Source organism: Coregonus lavaretus (genome assembly GCF_964263955.1).
Source record: "Coregonus lavaretus genome assembly, chromosome: 21".
Taxonomy (NCBI): domain Eukaryota; kingdom Metazoa; phylum Chordata; class Actinopteri; order Salmoniformes; family Salmonidae; genus Coregonus; species Coregonus lavaretus.
Genome location: NC_140008.1, coordinates 33,121,409 through 33,149,046, shown reverse-complemented (window position 1 = coordinate 33,149,046; position 27,638 = coordinate 33,121,409). Strand labels below are relative to the sequence as shown.

Below are 27,638 nucleotides of genomic sequence, written 5' to 3'. Positions count from 1 at the left end.
TGTGGATAATGTTTTGCAGCATCAGAGGCACACATCCTAAGACCTAGCTTATTTGACGGGGGATGAGAAATGATTTGGTAAAACGGACTGTTATTATTTGTTAAACACTGTGGTTATTATTGCTACACCAGAAGGCAGAATTATTGTGCAGAATATACGATTATATGTATACATCTTTTCACTTCTTATGGGGTTTTCTTGCTCCTCCGGCAGGTTAGTGTTATGAGATGTTCTCTATTTGCCATGGCAAGAGGTCTGTTTTCATGGGTCTGGCTGAGGAAGCCTATCTACATACAGGTAAGCCAATGGAAAATCTTTCCTACACCTTCTCTTGGTCGGACTATCACCTATTCACTATTGGACAGTTGATTTATTCATGATACAGTATGGCACTGAACATTATATGTCTCTTTTGGACACAATTGCATATACATTCTTTTGCAATATTTACATATTTGGTAGCCTATAATTTGGGGCTTCTATTATTGTCATTGCCATCATTAATTCTCGTGTGGCTGTTGCATCTGATACAAGTGTTTCCTTTTAATTAAGTATCATCATTGATCATATTTGCAATACAGCACTTAATGCTTTGTGATGCCCAAGAGCAGCAGTCATTGGTCCAATTCAGTAGGGTACTTGCCGTTGCTGTAGCAACAGGGCTGATCATCCAGTTTTCACACAGGACAGGACACACAAGGTATTTTTTTCTCCCTTGAATGAGAGCACTGCATTCAATCGCAGGGTCTTCTAGCTAAAAATATATTTTACAATCTTAGGTTTGTCCGAGTATGAGCTCCTTGTGCTGCTCTCTATCATATTTACTTCCCATCAAAACATTGTCTTTATGTTATATTCAAGACCATTCCCTTTATAGTGCACTACTTTGACCAGAGCCCTATACTTTGATCAGGGCCCATAGGGCTCTGGTCAAAAGTATTTCATTATAGGGAATAGGGTGCCATTTGGTACACACACAATATGAGTATTAGGCCAACTTGCTGTACTACAGGCCTATAATAACTGGTCAATGGTTTGGACATTTTTACAATCCTAGACAAATTCAGTAGACGCTCTTAACTGTACAAGCAAGCTAAGAATCATGACTAATTTACATATTTTGGGATTTCCCTTACCTTTCCCCCAAATGTAGGCACATTTTTCTCAGCATTCCAAGTTTACTGGAGACCATGCAGGAGATCCAACCTTTACAAGGCAGGTGGTGTTTTCTGTAAATTACAGAGCCCAAGCTTTATTTTGTTTATTTAGATATGGTTAATGTTTGTAGTTATTTTCCCCCAGTGATCAATGTATTTCTGTTAAATAGCACCCTGGTATTTTATTCCATAGCCTGAAAAGAAAACCCTGGTTTTATCATCTTATCTGTCTGTTGAGCTGTTCAGCTAGGAGTCCCACTCTGATCTGCATTTGTTTTGATCCTTTTGCTTCACACCACTGTGTGTGCGTGCTTGCGGCGTGTGTGCATCTGCCACGGACCGTTTTCTAGGCCATTCTGCTTCTTCCTAATGAGGGCATAGATTGACTGGAACAGCTTCACGCGCCGGTTGGTAACTCCGTAGAAAAAGCTATTTTCATACAAACGTATATATAAAACCCCAAGCAGACGTTCTGCATTCTTACTAGGATATTTGGATTCCTTGTGATTATGTTTATCTATGCACTGCACTGTTTAAAAACTGCACTCCCCAGTAGCCTACAGAATCTACAAGAAAGGCACAAATAATTTAATCTCGGCAACACAGAACCAAAATCTTGTGTAAACGGCCACGAGAGATTACAAATCATTCAACAAATCCTTAGCATTAAAATGATGATTGTCTATGGTTGGGTCTGTTGTCTGACTTACTCCTCATAATAGTATCAGACATTGCACTGCATGCCGCTGAAGTTATCGCCGTCATCCTACATTTCATCTCCACATAGGCTACACCTTGTGGAAGGCCATGGTTGCCAGGGTGTGGAGAGCTCTGTGGTCCAGCCAAGTATTCCTAAAACTGCTCCATGGAGCCTGTCTGTCTGCCAGGAGACAGGGGTAATCCTGCCATGCTGGCTCCAATTTACTGTGCTCAGTCATCCAGATCTGATATCCAATACTCCTTGAGTCCTTTACGCCCAGAGTTAGACTCTGGGAATGACTCATAGCCGGCATCCCAAATGGCAAGTTGATATCACCAAACACGTAGCGCTGGCTACATATATAAATATGATTTGTCACCTATCTGACACAGTGTGAACGTGGGATCAGGCACTGCTCTATTTTTGTGCGGCTATTAGGAAATAAAACGACAGATGCCCATTGCCCACCCACCAGTTTTGTCCCTATGGAGTAAGACAGAGAACCAGGTCTGATATACCCTTGTGGCCCAAATGGTTCAAAATGCTAAATTGTATGTTTTTGGAAGAATTTGGGTTACCTACATTTTAGTCAGTTCTTCAATTGCAGTTGAACTCAAAGAGATGTGGGGAGGTTTAAGGAAGAGCTGTCTGTCACGTCTAATCTTTCCACAGCTCTCTCTCCTCAGGGGAACACCTGTGTGCTCCCATCTCTCAATCTCCTCTTCTTTCCGTTCTCTGCAGTGCATGACTCTATCAGCATTTGTTCACAAACCAATACACTGTCTGAGGTCCAAGCTTGTCCCAGAGGACTTGGTGGGAGCCTAAAGAAATCAATATTACTTAAGATGCAACATTTTGCTGGTTAGTATTCAGAAGTCAGTAGGAAATGCTATTGACATGTCACTTTGTACTGTGACACAAGAGGAGTGTGCGTGCCTGCGTGAGAGATGAAGAGAGAGCTAGTGTGTATTTTATTGCATGCATGAATGTGAGGAGACTGTTGAACCAACTACCCAGTATGTAAGTGAAAAGTGAACAGCAGTGTTGAATCAGTGTGGGGATGGGGGTGTGTCCTCATCCAGGAGGGGGTGATGGGGTCTTTCTTAATGCCTGCTGTCTGACTCGTGCTGGGACTGCGATGAGTCAGATCACCCAGGCAGAGCCTAGCTCCTACACACAACACAGCACAGACAGAGAGAGTGTTACATCTCCCAGAGCCTGCACCGTGCACACAGAGACTGTGTGATTCCCAAATGATACCATATCCCCTATATAGTGCAGCTCTATGGACCCTGGTCAAAATAGTGCACTATGTAGGGAATAGTGTGCCATTTGGGACAGATGAGCTACTGCTGCCGAGAGAGAGAGAGAGAGAGAGAGAGAGAGAGAGAGAGAGAGAGAGAGAGAGAGAGAGAGAGAGAGAGAGAGAGAGAGAGAGAGAGAGAGAGAGAGAGAGAGAGAGAGAGAGAGAGAGAGAGAGAGAGAGAGAGAGAGAGAGAGAGAGAGAGAGAGAGAGAGAGAGAGAAGAGAGAGAGAGGAGAGAAGAGAGAAGAGGGAGAGAGAGAGAGAGGAAGAGATGAGAGAGAGGAGAGAGAGAGAGCATGTTCCCCATCTAGAACATGGAAAACTTTAGCATTTGCCTAACGTGTGACACGAACTGTTAATTGACTCTCTTACTCCCTCTCCATCCCTCATCCCCTCTCTTCTCTATCCCCAGCCGTCCTCTCCCTGTTCATATCTCTCTCTCTCTCTGTGTGTGTCTCTCTCTCACTCTCACTCTCACTCTTTCTCTCTCTCTTCACAGCTAGAAAGAGAGCCCATTAGAGAAGATAGCTTTATGATCATGAATAATGGATGAGTGGTGAGCAGGGGTGCAAAACCAAGTGTCAGTGTAGAAATGTTCTCCGCTCTTGATCCACTTCTATCTTCTCTTCCTAAGTATTTGGATGCCAAAGAGCAGTTTCCGGTCACAAATAACAAGTGCTCTGTCTATGTATTTGTTGGGCATCCTTCAGTTGCTTGAACACAATATCTGGACCTCTACTCAGTGTCCACTGTAAAGGCTGGACTGTGGTTAGGGTTAGTTAGACTATAATCCCAGCGCACCAGTGGTCTCAATGTGTCTATTGACCTGTTGGTATCTCTAGCATGTTTCAGACATATAATTAATTACACTTCAGTGCAGTTTTAACTAAGGAAATAAACCCCAAGGCCCAATGTGATGTCAGTATTTAGTGGACAAGCAGCATCCCAAATGGCACCCTACTCCCTATAAAGTGCACTTATTTTGACCAGGAACAATAGGGCAGTTAATGCACAATACAAGGGAATAGAGAGCCATTTGGGATGCACCCTCGCTCTTTCCCCACTAGCAGCCTATGGGATCCTGTATAGGAGAGAGAAATGCATCATCACATAGTTGAAATGAAAGCCCTCAAAGTATTGATTTTTAAAGGTCAACCACATATTTGTTTTCCTTCAGAGTGTTATCCATATAATGGCTTTGCAGTTGGATTAAATTTACATCACATACCCACGCAAGAATCAATATGAAACACAGTACATTGTGTGGTTACTGCTGCTTTGTAGCAGTTTTCTCTCAGCCTAGGTTTGTAAAAAAAAAACTGGAATATTACACGTACAGATTATGCTCACGCTAAACATATTTGTTGGCATACTTCCAAAGTGAAATGTATCAGGTCTTCAGATTACTTGACCAGGGAATGCTACAGGGAAAGTACAAGGAAAGCTAAAGATTATGCTGGCAGCCTGGTACTAAACCTATTTTGTGGGACACTTCCCAAGTCAAGTGTATCTGGTTCTCTGTGAGGCAGAGGAAGAGATCAGCCTGAATGTAGAATAGTAGAGTATTGTACTCACCATGCTGTTGTAATTGACATTCTGAGCAGCTGTCGGTCCTGTGGAGCGCTGTTGAGGTGCTGCTGAATATTGTTGGTGTAATATCAAGGCCTATGGCTGGGGAAACACTTTGATCTGTAAAGCACCAACTCTTCACAGCAGTATATATGGAAAAACCTGCATGCACAGAGGAAAAGGGCATCCATTGATGCCACTGTATTTACCTCTCGCTGCTCGGTCCACTGACCAGGTCTAGGACTGCAGCGAAAGGCACAATGAGAGCACACACACTGGGCTGTGGTGAGAGAGGAAACTAAGACCAGTATATGCTAAAAATATGTTGCTCTGGGCCTGCAGTCACAATAGAGCAGTGACTTGTGACTAGTCAGAAGCAATATAGACTCCACAGCTCTCAACACTGTGATATGACAAAGTGCTCCACCAGACAAAAGAGGAGGAGGAAGAGAGTGATGGACTGACATTACAGTAAGAGTGCCCAGGGGGCAGGGCTACCGACGTTAAGGCTAATCTAAAGATGGTGCTGGCTAAAGCTAAAACTGGCGAGTGTAGAGAGTATAGAGATATTGTTATCCACGTCGGCACCAACGATGTTAGGATGAAACAGTCAGAGGTCACCAAGTGCAACATAGCTTCAGCGTGTAAATCAGCTAGAAAGTTGTGTCGGCATCGAGTAATTGTCTCTGGCCCCCTCCCAGTTAGGGGGAGTGACGAGCTCTACAGCAGAGTCTCAGCACTCAATCGCTGGTTGAAAACTGTTTTCTGCCCCTCCCAAAAGATAGAATTTGTAGATAATTGGCCCTCTTTCTGGGACTCACCCACAAACAGGACCAAGCCTGACCTGCTAAGGAGTGACGGACTCCATCCTAGCTGGAGGGGTGCTCTCATCTTATCTACCAACATAGATAGGGCTCTAACTCCTCTAGCCCCACAGTGAAATAGGGTGCAGGCCAGGCAGCAGGCTGTTAGCCAACCTGCCAGCTTAGTGGAGTCTGCCAATAGCACAGTCAGTGTAGTCAGCTCAGCCATACCCATTGAGACTGTGTCTGTGCCTCGACCTAGGTTGGGCAAAACTAAACATGACGGTGTTCGCCCTAGCAATCTTATTAGGATAAAGACCTCCTCCATTCCTGCCATTATTGAAAGAGATCGTGATACCTCACATCTCAAAATAGGGTTACTTAATGTTAGATCCCTCACTTCAAAGGCAGTCATAGTCAATGAACTAATCACTGATCATAATCTTGATGTGATTGGCCTGACTGAAACATGGCTTAAGCCTGATGAATTTGCTGTGTTAAATGAGGCCTCACCTCCTGGTTACACTAGTGACCATATTCCCCGTGCATCCCGCAAAGGCGGAGGTGTTGCTAACATTTACGATAGCAAATTTCAATTTACAAAAAAAAAAATGGCGTTTTCGTCTTTTGAGCTTCTAGTCATGAAATCTATGCAGCCTACTCAATCACTTTTTATAGCTACTGTTTACAGGCCTCCTGGGCCATATACAGCATTCCTCTCTGAGTTTCCTGAATTCCTATCAGACCTTGTAGTCATAGCAGATCATATTCTAATTTTTGGTGATTTTAATATTCACATGGAGAAGTCCACAGACCCACTCCAAAAGTCTTTCGGAGCCATCATCGACTCAGTGGGTTTTGTCCAACATGTCTCTGGACCTACTCACTGCCACAGTCATACTCTGGACCTAGTTTTGTCCCATGGAATAAATGTTGTAGATCTTAATGTTTTTCCACAAAATCCTGGACTATCGGACCACCATTTTATTACGTTTGCAATCGCAACAAATAATCTGCTCAGACCCCAACCAAGGAGCATCAAAAGTCGTGCTATAAATTCTCAGACAACACAAAAATTCCTTGATGCCCTTCCAGACTCCTTCTGCCTACCCAAGGACGTCAGAGGACAAAAATCAGTTAACCACTTAACTGAGGAACTCAATTTAACCTTGCGCAATACCCTAGATGCAGTTGCACCCCTAAAAACGAAAAACATTTGTCATAAGAAACTAGCTCCCTGGTATACAGAAAATACCCGAGCTTTGAAGCAAGCTTCCAGGAAATTGGAACGGAAATGGCGCCACACCAAACTGGAAGTCTTCCGACTAGCTTGGAAAGACAGTACCGTGCAGTACCGAAGAGCCCTCACTGCTGCTCGATCATCCTACTTTTCCAACTTAATCGAGGAAAATAAGAACAATCCAAAATTTCTTTTTGATACTGTTGCAAAGCTAACTAAAAAGCAGCATTCCCCAAGAGAGGATGGCTTTCACTTCAGCAGTAATAAATTCATGAACTTCTTTGAGGAAAAGATCATGACCATTAGAAAGCAAATTACGGACTCCTCTTTGAATCTGCGTATTCCTCCAGGGCTTAGCTGTCCTGGATCTGCACAGCTCTGCGAGGGCCTGGGATCGGGAGAGACACTTAAGTGTTTTAGTACTATATCTCTTGACACAATGATGAAAATAATCATGGCCTCTAAACCTTCAAGCTGCATACTGGATCCTATTCCTACTAAACTGCTGAAGGAGCTGCTTCCTGTGCTTGGCCCTCCTATGTTGAACATAATAAACAGCTCTCTATCCACCGGATGTGTACCAAACTCACTAAAAGTGGCAGTGATAAAGCCTCTCTTGAAAAAGCCAAACCTTGACCCGGAAAATATAAAAAACTATCGGCCTATATCGAATCTTCCATTCCTCTCAAAAATTTTAGAAAAAGCTGTTGCGCAGCAACTCACTGCCTTTCTGAAGACAAACAATGTATACGAAATGCTTCAGTCTGGTTTTAGACCCCATCATAGCACTGAGACTGCACTTGTGAAGGTGGTAAATGACCTTTTAATGGCGTCAGACCGAGGCTCTGCATCTGTCCTCGTGCTACTAGACCTTAGTGCTGCCTTTGACACCATCGATCACCACATTCTTTTGGAGAGACTGGAAACCCAAATTGGTCTACACGGACAAGTTCTGGCCTGGTTTAGATCTTACCTGTCGGAAAGATATCAGTTTGTCTCTGTGAATGGTCTGTCCTCCGACAAATCAACTGTACATTTCGGTGTTCCTCAAGGTTCCGTTTTAGGACCACTATTGTTTTCACTATATATTTTACCTCTTGGGGATGTTATTCGAAAACATAATGTTAACTTTCACTGCTATGCGGATGACACACAGCTGTACATTTCAATGAAACATGGTGAAGCCCCAAAATTGCCCTCGCTAGAAGCCTGTGTTTCAGACATAAGGAAGTGGATGGCTGAAAACTTTCTACTTTTAAACTCGGACAAAACAGAGATGCTTGTTCTAGGTCCCAAGAAACAAAGAGATCTTCTGTTAAATCTGACAATTCATCTTGATGGTTGTAAAGTCGTCTCAAATAAAACTGTGAAGGACCTCGGCGTTACTCTTGACCCTGATCTCTCTTTTGACGAACATATCAAGACTGTTTCAAGGACAGCTTTTTTCCATCTACGTAACATTGCAAAAATCAGAAATTTTCTGTCCAAAAATGATGCAGAAAAATTAATCCATGCATTTGTTACTTCTAGGTTAGACTACTGCAATGCTCTACTTTCCGGCTACCCGGATAAAGCACTAAATAAACTTCAGTTAGTGCTAAATACGGCTGCTAGAATCCTGACTAGAACCAAGAAATTTGATCATATTACTCCAGTGCTAGCTTCCCTACACTGGCTTCCTGTTAAGGCAAGGGCTGATTTCAAGGTTTTACTGTTAACCTATAAAGCGTTACATGGGCTTGCTCCTACCTATCTTTCCGAGTTGGTCCTGCCGTACATACCAATACGTACGCTACGGTCACAAGACGCAGGCCTCCTAATTGTCCCTAGAATTTCTAAGCAAACAGCGGGAGGCAGGGCTTTCTCCTATAGATCTCCATTTTTATGGAACAGTTTGCCTACCCATGTGAGAGACGCAGACTCGGTCTCGACCTTTAAGTCTTTACTGAAGACTTATCTCTTCAGTAGGTCTTATGATTGAGTGTAGTCTGGCCCAGGAGTGTGAAGGTGAACGGAAAGGCTCTGGAGCAACGAACAGCCCTTGCTGTCTCTGCCAGGCCGGTTCCCCTCTCTCCACTGGGGTTCTCTGCCTCTAACCCTGTTACAGGGGCTGAGTCACTGGCTTGCTGGTGCTCTTTCATGCCGTCCCTAGGAGGGGTGCGTCACTTGAGTGGGTTGAGTTACTGACGTGATCTTCCTGTCTGGGTTGGCGCCCCCCCTTGGTTTGTGCTGTGGTGGAGACCTCTGTGGGCTATACTCGGCCTTGTCTCAGGATTGTAAGTTGGTGGTTGAGGATATCCCTCTAGTGGTGCGGGGGCTGTGCTTTGGCAGAGTGGGTGAGGTTATATCCTTCCTGTTTGGCCCTGTCCGGGGGTTTCTTCGGATGGGGCCACAGTGTCTCCGGACCGCTCCTGTCTCAGCCTCCAGTATTTATGCTGCAGTAGTTTATGTGTCGGGGGGCTGGGGTTAGTTGGTTATACCTGGAGTACTTCTCCTGTCTTATCCAGTGTCCTGTGTGAATTTAAGTATGCTCTCTCTAATTCTCTCGTTCTCTCTTTCTCTCTGAGAACCTGAGCCCTAGGACCATACGTCAGGACTACCGGGCATGCTGACACCTTGCTGTCCCCAGTCCGCCTGGCCTTGCTGCTATTCCAGTTTCAACTGTTCTGCCTGCGGTTACGAAACCCCTACCTGTCCCAGACCTGCTGTTTTCAACTCTTAATGATCGGCTATGAAAAGCCAACTGAGAGACCTGAGCCCTAGGACCATACGTCGGGACTACCGGCCGTGGTGACTCCTTGCTGTCCCCAGTCCGCCTGGCCTTGCTGCTATTCCAGTTTCAACTGTTCTGCCTGCGGTTATGGAACCCCTACCTGTCCCAGACCTGCTGTTTTCAACTCTTAATGATCGGCTATGAAAAGCCAACTGAGATTTATTCCTGATTATTATTTGACCATGCTTGTCACTTATGAACATTTTTGAACATCTTAGCATGGTTCTGTTATAATCTCCACCCGGCACAGCCAGAAGAGGACTGGCCACCCCTCATAGCCTGGTTCCTCTCTAGGTTTCTTCCTAGGTTTGGCCTTTCTAGGGAGTTTTTCCTAGCCACCGTGCTTCTACACCTGCATTACTAGCTGTTTGGGGTTTTAGGCTGGGTTTCTGTACAGCACTTCGAGATATCAGCTGATGTACGAAGGGCTATATAAAATAAAATTGATTGATTGATTGATTGAATAGAGAGAGAGATTAGATTAGAGAGAGAGAGTTGGAGGCAGATTGAAGGGCTAAATTGATTTAAGAAGAGTCATCTTTACTGTCAGTTAAAGAGGGTGGGTGGGTGATAAAGGGATTGTGAATGTATATAAATCCCAGTCTTATGCATCATCACTAATAACAGAGTTCTTATAGAGTTGTCAAATGTACATCACATTATAGGTGCTGCGAAAAAACATACAGCAGTTCACCTTTGCTTACAATCATGTACAGTGGCTTGCGAAAGTATTCACCCCCCTTGGCATTTTCCTATTTTGTTGCCTTACAACCTGGAATTAAAATTGATTTTTGGGGGGTTTGTATCATTTGATTTACACAACATGCCTACCACTTTGTAGATGCAAAATATGTTGTTTTCTTGTGAAACAAACAAGAAATAAGACAAAATAGCAGAAAACGAGCGTGCATAACTATTCACCCCCCCCCCCAAAGTCAATACTTTGTAGAGCCACCTTTTGCAGCAATTACAGCTGCAAGTTGTCAGTAGCTGAGTGTAGATGCGGTGTGGAAATCAAGCGCAGGAAACACGGGCGTTCGTGAACAGACTTTAGTAAAATAAAGGCAGCACCAAACAGGCGAACAGCCAACCCAACCGGGAGGCAAAATACAAATTACGCACAAACAACAACGTGCGTAAAAGGACAATAGCGCACACAGTGCGGACTCTCGAAAACAACAAAACACGAGAGTAATAACGAGAGCAACAGCTAGACAATAACCAATCACACATAACACCTGACCCAACACACGATAACTAAATAGGAAACCAAATCAAACACTAACAAGGGACAGGTGTACAAACAGACAAAACCAAACAAACATGAAACATCGAACGGTGGTAGCTAGTACTCCGGGGACGACGACCGCCGAAGCCTGCCCGAACAAGGAGGAGGAGCAGCCTCGGCCGAAACCGTGACAGTACCCCCCCCTTGACGCGCGGCTCCAGCCGTGCGCCGATCCCGGCCTCGGGGACGACCAGGACGACGCGGAGCAGGGCGCGTAGGATGACCCCGATGGAACTCGGTCAGCAGGGACAGGTCTAATATGTCCCTCCTCGGCACCCAGCACCGCTCCTCCGGGCCGTACCCCTCCCACTCCACGAGATATTGGAGACCCCCCATCCAGCGTCTCGAATCAAGGATGGACCTCACAGTGTACGCCGGAGCCCCCTCGATGTCCAACGGGGGCGGAGGAGTCTCCTCTATCTCATAGTCCTGGAGTGGACCAGCCACCACCGGCCTGAGGAGAGACACATGGAACGAGGGGTTAATATTTCTGTAATCAATAGGCAGTTCTAACCTGTAACACACCTCGTTCAACCTCCTCAGGACTTTGAATGGCCCCACAAACCGCCGACCCAGCTTCCGGCAGGGCAGGCGGAGGGGCAGGTTTCTGGTCGAGAGCCAGACTCGATCTCCAGGTGCGTATACAGGCCCCTCACTGCGGTGGAGATCGGCGCTCGTCTTATGCCGACGGATGGCCCGCTGCAGATGAACGTGGGCAGCGTTCCATGTCTCCTCCGAGCGCCGCACCCACTCATCCACCGCAGGGGCCTCGATCTGGCTCTCGTGCCAAGGTGCCAGAACCGGCTGGTACCCTAACACACACTGGAAAGGGGTTAGTTGGGTGGAGGAGTGGCGGAGAGAGTTCTGTGCCATCTCGGCCCACGGAACGTATCTCGCCCACTCTTCCGGCCGGCCCTGGCAATAAGACCTCAGAAACCTACCCACATCCTGGTTGACACGTTCAACCTGCCCATTACTCTCCGGGTGGTAACCCGAGGTAAGGCTCACCGAAACCCCCAACCGTTCCATAAAGGCTCTCCACACTCTGGAGGTGAACTGGGGGCCTCGATCAGACACTATATCCTCGGGTACCCCGTAATGCCGGAAGACATGGGTAAACAGAGCCTCAGCGGTCTGTAGGGCAGTAGGGAGACCCGGCATGGGAAGGAGACGACAGGCCTTCGAGAACCGATCCACAACGACCAGGATGGTAGTATTCCCCTGTGAGGGGGGAAGGTCTGTAACAAAGTCCACCGAGAGGTGGGACCAGGGTCGTTGTGGAACGGGCAGGGGTTGTAGCTTACCCCTGGGCAAATGTCTGGGTGCCTTACACTGTGCACACACCGAACAGGAGGAGACATAAACCCTCACATCCCTGGCTAACGTTGGCCACCAGTACTTAGTGCTAAGGCAGTGAACTGTCCGGCCGATACCTGGATGTCCAGAGGAGGGGGACGTATGAGCCCAATAAATGAGGCGATCGCGTACCTCGAGCGGAACGTACGTCCGACCCACTGGACACTGTGGAGGACTTGGGTCGGTGCGTAACGGCCGCTCGATCTCTGCATCGACCTCCCATACCACCGGTGCCACCAGACAAGACTTTGGTAGTATGGGAGTGGGCTCAACGGACCTCTCCTCCGTATCATACCGCCGAGACAGGGCATCTGCCTTCCCGTTCTGGGACCCAGGGATGTAAGTGATTTTAAACACAAACCGGGCTAGAAACATAGTCCAGCGGGCCTGGCGAGGATTCAGTCTCCTAGCTGCCCGGATGTACTCCAGGTTACGGTGGTCCGTCAAAATGAGGAAAGGGTGTTAAGCCCCCTCAAGCCAATGCCTCCACACCTTTAGGGCCTGTACCACGGCTAACAGCTCCCTGTCCCCTACATCATAATTCCGCTCCGCCGGACTGAGCTTCTTAGAATAAAAAGCACAGGGGCGGAGCTTAGGTGGTGTGCCAGACCGTTGTGAGAGGACGGCCCCAATACCGGCCTCGGACGCGTCTACCTCTACCTGGAATGGTAAAGCGGGATCCGGATGCGCCAACACCGGCGCTGAGGTAAACAGGTCCTTCAGTCTCCCAAAAGCCCTGTCCGCCTCAGCTGACCACCGCAAGCGCACCGGATCCCCCTTCAACAGAGACGTTATGGGAGCTGCCACCTGTCCAAAACCCCGGATAAACCTCCGGTAATAATTCGCAAAACCCAAGAACTGTTGCACCTCTTTCACAGTGGTTGGGGTTTGCCAATTACGCACAGCTGACACCCGGTCAACCTCCATCTTCACCCCTGACGCAGACAACTGATAACCCAAAAAGGAGACCGACTTCTGAAAGAACAGACATTTCTCTGCCTTGACATATAGGTCATGCTCCAACAGTCTCCTCAACACTCGGCGCACCAGGGCTACATGCTCAGCTCGGGTAGAACTGTACACCAGAATATCGTCTATGTACACGACTACTCCCTGCCCCTGCATGTCCCGGAAAATCTCATCTACAAAGGATTGGAAGACTGAGGGAGCATTCATTAACCCATATGGCATGACGAGATACTCGTAATGACCGGAGGTCGTGCTAAATGCTGTCTTCCATTCATCGCCCTCTCTAATGCGCACCAAGTTATATGCGCTCCTGAGATCCAATTTTGTGAAGAACTGAGCACCGTGTAATGACTCCGTCATAGTCGCAATCAGAGGAAGTGGATAACTGTACTTCACCGTAATCTGATTGAGACCGCGGTAATCAATACACGGGCGCAAACCTCCATCTTTTTTCTTCACAAAAAAGAAGCTTGAGGAAGCGGGTGAAGTGGAGGCCCGTATGTATCCCTGTCTCAGAGACTCAGCGATGTAAGTTTCCATCGCCTTCCTCTCCTCTTGAGACAAGGGATACACATGGCTCCGCGGGAGTGCTGCTCCTAACTGGAGATCTATCGCACAATCCCCCTGTCTATGAGGCGGCAGCTGCGCCGCCCTTGTCTTACTAAACACCAGTGTCAAATCCTCATACTCGGGGGGAATATGCAGTGCGGGCATTTGATTTGGACTCTCCACCGAGGTCGCCCCTATGGAAACACCCAGACATAGCCCCTCACACTGAACAGACCACCCTTTAAGAGCTTTCTCTCGCCACGAAATAGTAGGATCATGGGTAATCAACCAGGGAAGTCCCAGCACCACCGGATACGCAGGAGAGTCAATCAGATAGAGCTGAATCGTCTCCTCATGACCCCCCTGCGTCTTCATCCTAAGGGGCGCTGTGACCTCCCTAATTAACCCAGATCCTAACGGACGGCTATCTAGGGCATGTACAGGGAAAGGCTTATCAACGGGAAGGAGAGGAATCCCTAACTCTACACAGAACTGGCGATCTACAAAATTCCCAGCTGCGCCTGAATCTACTAGCGCCTTATGCTGGGAACGAGGTGCAACCTGTGGAAAACAAACAGGCAAGGTTATGTGAACGACAGAAAGCTCTGGGTAAGTAGGGCGCCTACTCACCTGGGAGGACTCCCCAATGCGTGGCCTGCCTTCACCTCCACCGGGGAACCTTCCCCAACACCTAGCCGCGGTGTGCCCTCCACGGCCACAGTTGGTGCAGGGAACGGCCCCCCTCGGGTTCCTACTCCTCCGTTCTCTAGCGCCAGCACCTCCGAGCTCCATAGGGCTCGGCTCGGAGGTGCCGGAAGGTGGAATGGGCAACCCCCACCCGGGACGTCCACGGGTGGCGAGCAGGGTGTCCAGCCGAATGGCCATGTCGACCAGTTGGTCAAACGACAACGTGGTATCCCTGCACGCCAACTCTCTCTGGACGTCCTCCCGGAGGCTGCAGCGGAAGTGGTCTATGAGGGCCCGCTCATTCCACCCTGCATCTGCCGCTAGAGTCCGGAACTCCAAAGCAAAATCCTGTGCGCTCCTCATCCCCTGTCGGAGGTAGAATAGACGCTCCCCCGCCGCCTTCCCTTCTGGTGGATGGTCAAACACGGCACGGAAGCGGCGGGAGAACTCCGCGTAGGTAATAGTAGCGGCGTCTATTCTCCTCCATTCGGCGTTGGCCCACTCCAACGCCTTGCCGGTGAGACAGGAGATGAGGGCGGAGACGCTCTCGTGTCCCGAGGGCGCCGGGTGTACGGTGGCGAGGTAGAGCTCCACTTGCAGCAGGAACCCTTGACACCCGGCAGCGGAGCCGTCGTACGCCCTCGGGAGCGAGAGCCGAATCCCGTTGGGTTCCGGAAGGGGGACAGGAGGATTGACCGATGGGGATGGTCCGGTAGGTGGGGGCGTGGGTACCCCGCTGCTTTCCCATCGGTGGAGAGTGTTCATCACCCGATCCAGGGCGTGACCGATCTGGTTGATCCTGTCCTCCTGCCCACGCAGACGGTCCTCCATGATGTCCGTTGGCGCGGTTGCTCCTGCTGATTCCATGGGTGGATGTGTGATTCTGTCAGTAGCTGAGTGTAGATGCGGTGTGGAAATCAAGCGCAGGAAACACGGGCGTTCGTGAACAGACTTTAGTAAAATAAAGGCAGCACCAAACAGGCGAACAGCCAACCCAACCGGGAGGCAAAATACAAATTACGCACAAACAACAACGTGCGTAAAAGGACAATAGCGCACACAGTGCGGACTCTCGAAAACAACAAAACACGAGAGTAATAACGAGAGCAACAGCTAGACAATAACCAATCACACATAACACCTGACCCAACACACGATAACTAAATAGGAAACCAAATCAAACACTAACAAGGGACAGGTGTACAAACAGACAAAACCAAACAAACATGAAACATCGAACGGTGGTAGCTAGTACTCCGGGGACGACGACCGCCGAAGCCTGCCCGAACAAGGAGGAGGAGCAGCCTCGGCCGAAACCGTGACACAAGTCTCTTGGGGTATGTCTCTATAAGCTTGGCACATGTAGCCACTGGGAATTTTGCCCATTTTCCAAGGTAAAACTGCTCCAGCTCCTTCAAGTTGGATGGGTTTCGCTGGTGTACAGCCATCTTTAAGTCATACCACATATTTTCAATTGGATTGAGGTCTGGGCATTGACTAGGCCATTTCAAGACATTTAAATGTTTCCCTGCAGGAAGGTGAACCTCCGTCCCAATCTCAAATCTCTGGAAGACTGAAACAGGTTTCCCTCAAGAATTTCCCTGTATTTAGCGCCATCCATCATTCCTTCAATTCTGACCAGTTTCCCTGTCCCTGCCGATGACAAACATCCCCACAGCATGATGCTGCCACCACCATGCTTCACTGTGTGGATGGTGTTCTCGGGGTGATGAGAGGTGTTGGGTTTGTGCCAGACATAGCGTTTTCCTTGATGGCCAAAAAGCTCAATTTTAGTCTAATCTGACCAGAGTACCTTCTTCCATATGTTTGGGGAGTCTCCCACATGCCTTTTGGCGAACACCAAACGTGTTTGCTTATTTATTTTTTTAAGCAATGGCTTTTTTCAGGCCACTCTTCCTTAAAGCCCAGCTCTGTGGAGTGTACAGCTTAAAGTGGTCCTATGGACAGATACTCCAATCTCCGCTGTGGAGCTTTGCAGCTCCTTCAGGGTTATCTTTGGTCTATTTGTTGCCTCTGATTAAAATCCATGATACATTTGTGTTACATCACAAATTCCTAATTTAGACTAGTGTTCTATACATACAGGGGTTTAGATATTTACACTAGTTGTTCTATTTAACAGCATATTCGGGAATAGTACTTTCTCCTTTCATATCTCCACATACATCTCAAATTTTCTCTACATAATAATGGTATACCATCAACCTCCACTGATGAGGCATGTTATCCTCATGTAATCACAAAAAAATTAGTCATGTTACCCTCAGAGATACAGTGGGGAGAACAAGTATTTGATGCACTGCCGATTTTGCAAGTTTTCCTACTTACAAAGCATGTAGAGGTCTGTAATTTTTATCATAGGTACACTTCAACTGTGAGACGGAATCTAAAACAAAAATACAGAAAATCACATTGTATGATTTTGAAGTAATTAATTTGCATTTTATTAATGACATAAGTATTTGATACATCAGAAAAGCAGAACTTAATATTTGGTAAAGAAACCTTTGTTTGCAATTACAGAGATCATACATTTCCTGTAGGTCTTGACCAGGTTTGCACACACTGCAGCAGGGATTTTGGCCCACTCCTCCATACAGACCTTCTCCAGATCCTTCAGGTTTCGGGGCTGTCGCTGGGCAATACGGACTTTCAGCTCCCTCCAAAGATTTTCTATTGGGTTCAGGTCTGGAGACTGGCTAGGCCACTCCAGGACCTTGAGATGCTTCTTACGGAGCCACTCCTTAGTTGCCCTGGCTGTGTGTTTCAGGTCGTTGTCATGCTGGAAGACCCAGCCACGACCCATCTTCAATGCTCTTACTGAGGGAAGGAGGTTGTTGGCCAAGATCTCGCGATACATGGCCCATGTATGTCCATCCTCCCCTCAATACGGTGCAGTCGTCCTGTCCCCTTTGCAGAAAAGCATCCCCAAAGAATGATGTTTCCACCTCCATGCTTCACGGTTGGGATGGTGTTCTTGGGGTTGTAGTCATCCTTCTTCTTCCTCCAAACACGGCGAGTGGAGTTTAGACCAAAAAGCTCTATTTTTGCCTTATCAGACCACATGACCTTCTCCCATTCCTCCTCTGGATCATCCAGATGGTCATTGGCAAACTTCAGACGGGCCTGGAAATGCGCTGGCTTGAGCAGGGGGACCTTGCCTTCTCACCAAGCTGCTTGCCTATTGTCCTGTAGCCCATCCCAGCCTTGTGCAGGTCTACAATTTTATCCCTGATGTCCTTACACAGCTCTCTGGTCTTGGCCATTGTGGAGAGGTTGGAGTCTGTTTGATTGAGTGTGTGGACAGGTGTCTTTTATACAGGTAACGAGTTCAAACAGGTGCAGTTAATACAGGTAATGAGTGGAGAACAAGAGGGCTTCTTAAAGAAAAACTAACAGGTCTGTGAGAGCCGGAATTCTTACTGGTTGGTAGGTGATCAAATACTTATGTCATGCAATAAAATTCAAATTAATTACTTAAAAATCATACAATCTGATTTTCTGTAATTTTGTTTTAGATTATGTCTCTCACAGTTGAAGTGTACATATGATAAAAATTACAGACCTCTACATGCTTTGTAAGTAGGAAAACCTGCAAAATCGGCAGTGTATCAAATACTTGTTCTCCCCACTGTATGTTATCCTCGTTACTAATGAGACATGTAATCTAAACATGTTATCCTCGTTACTAATCGAGACATCCTTTGAAACATGTTATCTCGAATTAGATTTCTGAGACATGTTATTCTCTACCTGTAGATCCAACGGGTGTTGGTGGACAGAACCCTAGATAACATTACAGATCGAAAAACTCAGCTCACACGGAACTGTTTGGGTATTCATTCACCTCTTTCACATGTGAGCTAGTCCCCTGACAGCTCTCATTCAGTCAATTATTTATAGCTACATTTCATTCTCTTATTATCCAAATTTCAATCAGCTTATTATCCATATTTCAATCTTGTTATCGAAATTTCAATCAGCTTAATATCCACATTTCAATCAATCTTATTATCCAATCAGCTTAAAATCCACATTTCAATCATTCTTATTATCACATTTCAATCAGTTTAACATCAAAATGTCAATCTTATTATAAACATTTCAATCTTAATAGTAATAATTTCAATCCATTTTTTATCAAATGTCAATCAGCTTAATACAGTGAGGGAAATAAGTATTTGATCCCCTGCTGATTTTTTACGTTTGCCCACTGACAAAGACATGATCAGTCTATAATTTTAATGGTAGGTTTATTTGAACAGTGAGAGACAGAATAACAACTAAAAATTCCAGAAAAACGCATGTCAAAAATGTTATAAATTGATTTGCATTTTAATGAGGGAAATAAGTATTTGACCCTTCTGCAAAACATGACTTAGTACTTGGTGACAAAACCCTTGTTGGCAATCACAGAGGTCAGACGTTTCTTGCAGTTGGCCACCAGGTTTGCACACATCTCAGGAGGGATTTTGTCCCACTCCTCTCTGCAGATCTTCTCCAAGTCATTAAGGTTTTGAGGCTGACGTTTGGCAACTCGAAACTTCAGCTCCCTCCACAGATTTTCTATGGGATTAAGGTCTGGAGACTGGCTAGGCCACTCCAGGACCGTAATGTGCTTCTTCTTGAGCCACTCCTTTGTTGCCTTGGCCATGTGTTTTGGGTCATTGTCATGCTGGAATACCCATCCTCGACCCATTTTCAATGCCCTGGCTGAGGGAAGGAGGTTCTCACCCAAGATTTGACGGTACATGGCCCCGTCCCTCGTCCCTTTGATGCGGTGAAGTTGTCCTGTCCCCTTAGCAGAAAAACACCCCCAAAGCATAATGTTTCCACCTCCATGTTTGACGGTGGGGATGGTGTTCTTGGGGTCATAGGCAGCATTCCTCCTCCTCCAAACACGGCGAGTTGAGTTGATGCCAAAGAGCTCCATTTTGGTCTCATCTGACCACAACACTTTCACCCAGTTCTCCTCTGAATCATTCAGATGTTCATTGGCAAACTTCAGACAGGCCTGTATATGTGCTTTCTTGAGCAGGGGGACCTTGCGGGAGCTGCAGGATTTCAGTCCTTCACGGCGTAGTGTGTTACCAATTGTTTTCTTGGTGTCTATGGTCCCAGCTGCCTTGAGATCATTGACAAGATCCTCCCGTGTAGTTCTGGGCTGATTCCTCACCGTTCTCATGATCATTGCAACTCCACGAGGTGAGATCTTGCATGGAGCCCCAGGCCAAGGGAGAATGACAGTTATTTTGTGTTTCTTCCATTTGCGAATAATCGCACCAACTGTTGTCACCTTCTCACCAAGCTGCTTGGCGATGGTCTTGTAGCCCATTCCAGCCTTGTGTAGGTCTACAATCTTGTCCCTGACATCCTTGGAGAGCTCTTTGGTCTTGGCCATGGTGGAGAGTTTGGAATCTGATTGATTGATTGCTTCTGTGGACAGGTGTCTTTTATACAGGTAACAAGCTGAGATTAGGAGCACTCCCTTTAAGAGTGTGCTCCTAATCTCAGCTCGTTACCTTTATAAAAGACACCTGGGAGCCAGAAATCTTTCTGATTGAGATGGGGTCAAATACTTATTTCCCTCATTAAAATGCAAATCAATTTATAACATTTTTGACATGCGTTTTTCTCGATTTTTTGTTGTTGTTATTCTGTCTCTCACTGTTCAAATAAACCTACCATTAAAATTATAGACTGGTCATTTCTTTGTCAGTGGGCAAACGTACAAAATCAGCAGGGGATCAAATACTTTTTTCCCTCACTGTACACCTGTTCTGAAAGGCCCTAGAGCCTGCAACACCACTAAGCAAGGGGCACCACCAAGCAAGCGTCACCATGAAGACCAAGGAGCTCTCCAAACAGGTCAGGGACAAAGTTGTGGAGAAGTACAGATCAGGGTTGGGTTATAAAAAAATATCAGAAACTTTGAACATCCCACGGAGCAACATTTAATCCATTATAAAAAAATTGAAAGAATATGGCACCACAACAAACCTGCCAAGAGAGGGCCGCCCACCAAAACTCACGGACCAGGCAAGGAGGGCATTAATCAGAGAGGCAACAAAGAGACCAAAGATAACCCTGAAGTAGCTGCAAAGCTCCACAGTGGAGATTGGAGTATCTGTCCATAGGACTCCCCAAACATATGGAAGAAGGTACTCTGGTCAGATGAGACTAAAATTGACCCAGAGAACATCATCCCCACAGTGAAGCATGGTGGTGGCAGCATCATGCTTGGGGGATGTTTTTCATCGTCAGGGACTGGGAAACTGGTCAGAATTGAAGGAATGATGGATGGCGCCAAATACAGGGAAATTCTTGAGGGAAACCTGTTTCAGTCTTCCAGAGATTTGAGACTGGGACGGAGGTTCACCTTCCAGCAGGGAAACATTTAAATGTATTGGAATGGCCTAGTCAAAGCCCAGACCTCAATCCAATTGAGAATCTGTGGTATGACTTAAAGATTGCTGTACACCAGCAGAACCCATCCAACTTGAAGGAGTTTTGCCTTGAAGAATGGGCAAAAATGGGATGTCACGTTCGTCGGGAACAGAGGAGGACCAAGGCGCAGCGTGGAATGCGAACATATTTATTAATGAATGATCACACGAACAAAACAACAAAACGAAAACGTGACGTCCCTGGTTACATTCACAAACCAACACGGAACAAGAAACCACACCCAATGAATGCCTAACGGCTACCTAAGTATGACTCCCAATCAGAGACAACGAGCTACAGCCGTCTCTGATTGGGAGCCACCCTGGCCAACATAGATATACCAAAAACTAGAATACCCAAAGGAAACTCACACCCTGGCTCAACATACAAGTGTCCCCAGAGCCAGGGCGTGACAGTATCCCCCCCTAAAGGCGCGGACTCCGGCCGCGCCAACCAAACACCACAGGGGAGGGACCGGGTGGGCACTCCACCTTGGCGGCGGATCCGGCTCCGGGCCTGATCCCCACTCCCTCTCCAACCCCCCAAAGTACCCCTGGTCCGGCGTGAAGCAGCTGACCGGTGCTGAACCAGGCACCAGTGGACCAGGCACGGGCTGTGCCGGACTGACGACGCACACCACTGGCTTGGTGTGGGGAGCAGGAACGGGCCGAGCTGGGCTGACGAAACGCACCCCTGACTTGGTGCGGGGAGCAGGAGCGGGCCGGACCGGGCTGACGAAGCGCACCACTGACTTGGTGCGGGGAGCAGGAACGGGCCGAACCGGGCTGACGAAGCGCACCACTGACTTGGTGCGGGGAGCAGGAGCGGGCCGGACCGGGCTGACAAAGCGCACCACTGACTTGGTGCGGGGAGCAGGAACGAGCCAAGCCGGGCTGACGAAGCGCACCACTGACTTGGTGCGGGGAGCAGGAGCGGGCCGGACCGGGCTGACGAAGCGCACCACTGACTTGGTGCGGGGAGCAGGAACAGGCCGAGCCGGGCTGACGAAGCGCACCACTGACTTGGTGCGGGGAGCAGGAACGGGCCGAGCCGGGCTGACGAAGCGCACCACTGACTTGGTGCGGGGAGCAGGAACGGGCCGAGCCGGGCTGACGACGCGCACCATTGGCCTGGTACGGGGAGCAGGAACAGGCCGGACCGTACTGGGGACACACACCACTGGTCCTATGCAGGGATCTGGAATGGGCCGGACCGGACTGGTAATACACCCCAGTACCTCTCGCCGTGCCTCTACACCTTCCATCCCCTCTTCAACCAGTGGCCCCCGTAACCTGGCGGCCTCCTCTGCCAACCCGCTGGGCCGCTCTGCCGCGGTCTCCTGCTGGCCCGTCGTCCACGGCGTTAGCCCCCCCCTAAAAAAATTCTGGGCGTCTCTCCTACCCGTGGACCAGGTCTCCATGTCCCTCGCCAGCCTTTCGCCCTTCTGCTTCCATGTCAAGCCCTTCTCTTCCTCACCCGGCTTGACCCAGTCGAGGAGGCGAAGGAGATCTGCTAGAGATCTCCCTGGCGATGGCTCCTGGACACGCTGCTTGGTCCAGTCTTGGTGGTTTCTTCTGTCACGTTCGTCGGGAACAGAGGAGGACCAAGGCGCAGCGTGGAATGCGAACATATTTATTAATGAATGATCACACAAACAAAACAACAAAACGAAAACGTGACGTCCCTGGTTACATTCACAAACCAACACGGAACAAGAAACCACACCCAATGAATGCCTAACGGCTACCTAAGTATGACTCCCAATCAGAGACAACGAGCTACAGCCGTCTCTGATTGGGAGCCACCCTGGCCAACATAGATATACCAAAAACGAGAATACCCAAAGGAAACTCACACCCTGGCTCAACATACAAGTGTCCCCAGAGCCAGGGCATGACATGGGAACTCCTTCAAGACTGTTGGAAAAGCATTCCAGGTGAAGCTGGTTGAGAGAATACCAAGAGTGTGCAAAGGTGTCATCAAGGCAAAGGGTGGCTACTTTGAAGAATCTCAAATATAAAATATATTTTGATTTGTTTAACACTTTTTTGGTTGCTACATGATTCCATATGTGTTATTTCATAGTTTTGATGTATTCACTATTATTCTACAATGTAGAAAATAGTAAATATAACGAAACACCCTGGAAAGAGTAGGTGTGTCCAAATGTTTGTATAGACCTTGTCAACAGTAATGAATAGAAAAGGTGTCTACAGCAGTAGTTATATAGGATGAGCCTTGACTACAATAAGGTGTATACATATGAAGTGGGTAAAACAGTATGTAAACATTATTAAAGTGACCAGTGTTCAATGACTATGTACATAGGGCAGCAGTCTCTAAGGTGCAGGGTTGAGTACCGGGTGGTAGCTGGCTAGAAAAAAGTGACTATAGTTCAGGGCATGGTACTGGGCGGAGGCCGGCTAGTGGTGACTATTTAACAGTCCTTATTAGCCTTATGAACATAGAAACGTGGTTGCAGTTTCTATGCTAGAATTGTAAAACGTAACATATCTTTAATACTGGTAATCAGAATGTGTTGTTAGCTGTCAAGTTATATGGCTACGATTTTATTCATGTTTGAAGTGTAATTTTATGATTACTTTGAAAGAAAAGCTATTGTTTCAAGACCCTCAAAAGCTATTGTTTACCCTTTATATTTCTAAATGAATCATGTCTATTTGTTCGGCCCGCAGCCCATCACTCAGATTATATTTTGTCCCACCAAGCCCAGAAGTCTGAGCACCCCTGATCTAGATGCTGTTTACACGTGTCTTCAGTCTCACTGTATCTGTGTCATGTTCAGTTCTATCATAAGATAACCACCCAAACTCTTCAAATAGGAACGCCCATTTATGTATTCAGATCATGATCTTATTATTATGTGATGAACGTCATCACAGCTCTCCATCCCCCTTCTCTCTCCTTCTTTCCTCCTCTCTCTCTCTCTCTCTTTCTCTCTCGCTCTCCCTCTCTCAGGCCCGATTCTCCTACCTGCACATGAAGTATCTGTTCTTCTCATGGCTGGCAGTTTTCGTGGGTAGCTGGGTGGTGTATGTGGAGTACTCATCCTACTCAGAGCTGTGCCGTGGACATGCATGCAAGAATGCCATAGTGAGTTCTCTATTTCCTTATATTAAATTAGTAAATTGATGTAGCCACCTACTGGTTAAAAAAAGTAATCCTTCAAATACAGTCTTCCAATGTTAGCTTCCATATTGTATTGAAACCATCCTGTGAGCTACTATACAAAACAAACACTATTTCTGTGTGTCTATTAGTTAGTTACAGTATACAAACCCACACCATATCTATGTGTTTATCTATTTCAGTGTGACAAGTACAGGAAAGGAGTGATCGACGGCTCAGCATGCAGCAGCCTGTGTGAGAAAGAGACGCTGTACCTGGGGAAGTGTCTCTCTGCCAAGCCTAACAACCAGGTCAGATCTGCCTTTATGTCTGTTCCGGCACTAGCTGATACTAGTTATATGGTAAATCTCAAACGTCTTTCTGTGATTTCTCACGTCCTCTCTCCTCGCCTCCTTTCCAAAATGAGAGGGAAGGAGAGCATCCAAGGACCTTCTCCTCCAATCCACCAGCATCTCCTCACTTCCTTCTGACATTGGAGAGGTGGTGAGGAGAGAGGACACGAGGAATCAAGAAAGGACTTTTGAGATTCACCCCTAGTGTTTAGCCCTACAGGGCCAATTGCAACCATCATTGGCCACCGATTTACAGCTCCATAACGCGGATGTCGGGGTTATCTTTTAGTCCCATAGAGAATGATAGAGCCCTCTAGTGGCCAAAAGGCGGTATTAGCATGGGCAGCGCCATTGAGGGCTTCCACCATTTTAATGTAGTCAACTGGGTGGGACTTCCAACTTCATTGGCTGATACCTCCTGGTGACCCTGTTGGAGTCATGTCCAACCGGTTCATCAGGAGGGATCAGCCAATCGTTTAGAAAAAAATGGACTACTTCAAAATGGAGATTGCCTCTGGCAGTGGCCATGCTGTCACATACGCTATAATGGCACAGATACAAAGATGAGTCCTCATTGCAACCAACATTTTTTCAAGACAATTTTGCCCTCTGGTGGGTATTATCATCGTAACAGTTTAATCCCAAAGTCGATTTATCTATTTGATAATCATTCCGTACAACTGAAATAAAGTATTTAATTTCCTTGTTTACCATGGCAAATCTACTATGGCCTTAGACCGCTGCGCCACTTGGGAGGCCCTTACTGTGGCAATCCTACACATTTTATGAAAGACAAAATCATGTTGGTGCACTCTCTTAATTTTTTGTTTCCAATTTATGTAATCCATTCATTCCAATTTGTCTTTAAGAAATATTATCATTTCTTATCAAGACCAGGGGTGGGAAATATCCCTCCACTGTCCATATTTGTGTAATTAAATCAAGTCAGTCGTGATGGGTTATATAATCTATAACTTTTATCAAATGAAAATGTAGTCTAATAAAGTTATTTCAAAAGGCACACATATATCATTTGGCATTTTAAGATGAAAGGTTTGAATGAAGTATAGGCCTCCTATATTCTTATAATAAGTATTTTACATTCATCAGCCTTACGGTTTCAGATGCTCCTGATAGGTTGTTATTTAATTGGGTGCCGTAATAAAGAATCTAGACAATGAGAGTTGCAGCTGTCTGCCATCAATGTAAGATCAGCTAAATCACTGGTTTATGCTTGTGGGATTTTCATTGCAATCAAGCTTATTTCATTGCAATCAAGCTTATTTTAGCACGCAGGTGCATGTAATCTCCCAATTACTATCATTTTAAGAAAACCAGCGCTAACACGGTGCTCCATGAGAATTTCTGCATATTCGTTGCTATCCACCCAGTGTTTCTGTGTCTGATAACTAACACCAGCGTGTTGTGGCTCTATGTGTGTCTCTCTCAGGTGTACTCAGGTGGCTGGGGGGACCTGGAGGGGGTGATTAAGTGCCAGATGGAGGAGGTTCCCCGTTATGACCCGGGAGCTGAGATGGAGCACAGGAAGGAGGCGTCGCACTTCAACAAGCCCACCAAGGGAACCTCCGTGGAGAAGTTCAGAGAGATAGTCCTCAGCCACCTCAAGGTCAGAGTACTGTCCTCTCATCCCAGTGTGATTCATTAGCCTACCTGCTTTTCCACTTTATTAATGGGTTCATGTCTGCAACACTTATTTGACGGCTAGCAACATAAGGACTTTATAACACATTCATAATTCATACATACTGCCTTCAAAATCAGGGCTTCATAACCGAAAGTTGATACTTTCGTTATGTCACAGTATTCACATTCATGTAACTTATTGCATCCTTTGTAAGTGTGTTATGACTTAAGTGGCTAGTGTGTTCATTAATGCAGTTCTGTTACGAAGGTATCTCTTACCCTTATTCGTCTTCCTCTCCAGACCAAGGTGGGTGAACAGGCCAACCTTCAAGACCTGGTGAGCCTGGTTCTCTTCGTGGCCGACTACAACAAAGACGGCCTCATCTCCCTACCTGAGGCCCGTTCCATGTGGGCCCTGCTCCAGCTCAATGAGTTCCTGCTAGCGGTGGTCCTGCAGGACAGGGAGCATGCCCCCAGGCTGCTGGGCTTCTGTGGGGACCTGTACGTGATGGAGAAGGTAATCTAATAGGAACACCCATTTATGGATTCAATAACTTTTTTGTGATAAAAAAAAAACGAATCTCACACAACACAAAAATTAACACCAGCAAACATAACAAATGGATTCCAATCATGAGCTTATTTATGTGATGAAAGTCATCACAGCTCTCTCTCTCTCTCCTCTTTCTCCTCACCCTCCTTCTCAACCCCCATCTCTCTCGCTCCCTCTCTACCCCTCTTTCTCTGTACCTGTATGTGATGGAGAAGGTGCCCTACGCTCCCTTGTACGGCATCAGCCTGCCCTGGGTAGTGGAGCTGTGGATACCTGCGGGCGTACGACGCAGCATGGACCAGTGGTTCACGCCCTCCTGGCCCCGCAAGGCCAAGATCTCCATCGGCCTGCTGGAGCTTGTAGAGGACGTCTTCCACGGCACCTTTGGCTCTTTCCTCATGTGTGATGTGAGTGCAGCCGGCTTCGGCTACAACGACCGCCACGACCTGAAAGTGATGGACGCTCACCACATCGTCCCCGAGGCCACCTTCCAGGAAGCCATGAGGGAGCGGCGGTGCGACATGGACGAGGACTGTCTGTACGGGGTCGACTGTCGCACTTCCTGTGACCTCACCAAGCACCGCTGTACGCCAGAAGTGACGCGGCCCAACCTGGCCAAGGCGTGCGGCTCGCTGAAGGACTACCTCCTGCGTGGGGCGCCGTCTGACATTCAGGATGAGCTGGAGAAACAGCTGTATGCTTGTATAGCGTTGAAGGGCTCGGCGGAACAGATGGAGATGGAACACTCGCTTATACTGAACAACCTGAAGACCTTGTTGTGGAAGAAAATATCGCACACCAAGGACTCCTAATGAGGCGAAAACATAGGTACTGTACGTCCCGACTCTCCACCCTTCTCCCAAAGTGTGCACTAGCACACTCCCGGTCATGTATTTGAAAGCATTGGTTGGAACCGAGTTTCCGTCATTGACAATCCAGTACGGGGAGTGGTTAAATGCACGCTTTGGGAAACGGTGGAGAATCAGGACACATATGAGCACTACCGCTGCCTCTGTCGAACCGTCTGGTTTCACAGCGCCTCAGAACTGGACGTGACTTGAAGTCTATGGCAGGAGCGGATGAAACAACCGCTCG

General features: G+C 47.2%; 1 protein-coding gene across 3 annotated transcripts; it reads left to right on the top strand.

Annotated features, from left to right (window-relative positions):
• Positions 1-213: 213 nt before the first annotated feature.
• Positions 214-27,355, top strand: LOC311149042 (divergent protein kinase domain 1A-like; the record flags this gene model as incomplete). Of its 3 annotated transcripts, none has more annotated exons than XM_084186141.1 (6): positions 214-297; positions 23,844-23,978; positions 24,197-24,304; positions 25,797-25,973; positions 26,292-26,507; positions 26,759-27,355. In XM_084186141.1, exons 1-6 carry the CDS (start codon positions 223-225, stop codon positions 27,353-27,355), a joined length of 1,308 nt encoding a protein of 435 aa, XP_084042267.1. In that variant the 5' UTR covers positions 214-222. The 3 variants fall into 3 exon arrangements, with proteins under 3 accessions (XP_084042267.1, XP_084042268.1, XP_084042266.1); XM_084186142.1 differs by having other exon boundaries at positions 239-297; positions 25,797-25,979; positions 26,298-26,507; XM_084186140.1 differs by having other exon boundaries at positions 239-297; positions 24,197-24,388; positions 25,797-26,000; positions 26,259-26,507.
• Between the last annotated feature and the right edge of the window lie 283 nt (positions 27,356-27,638).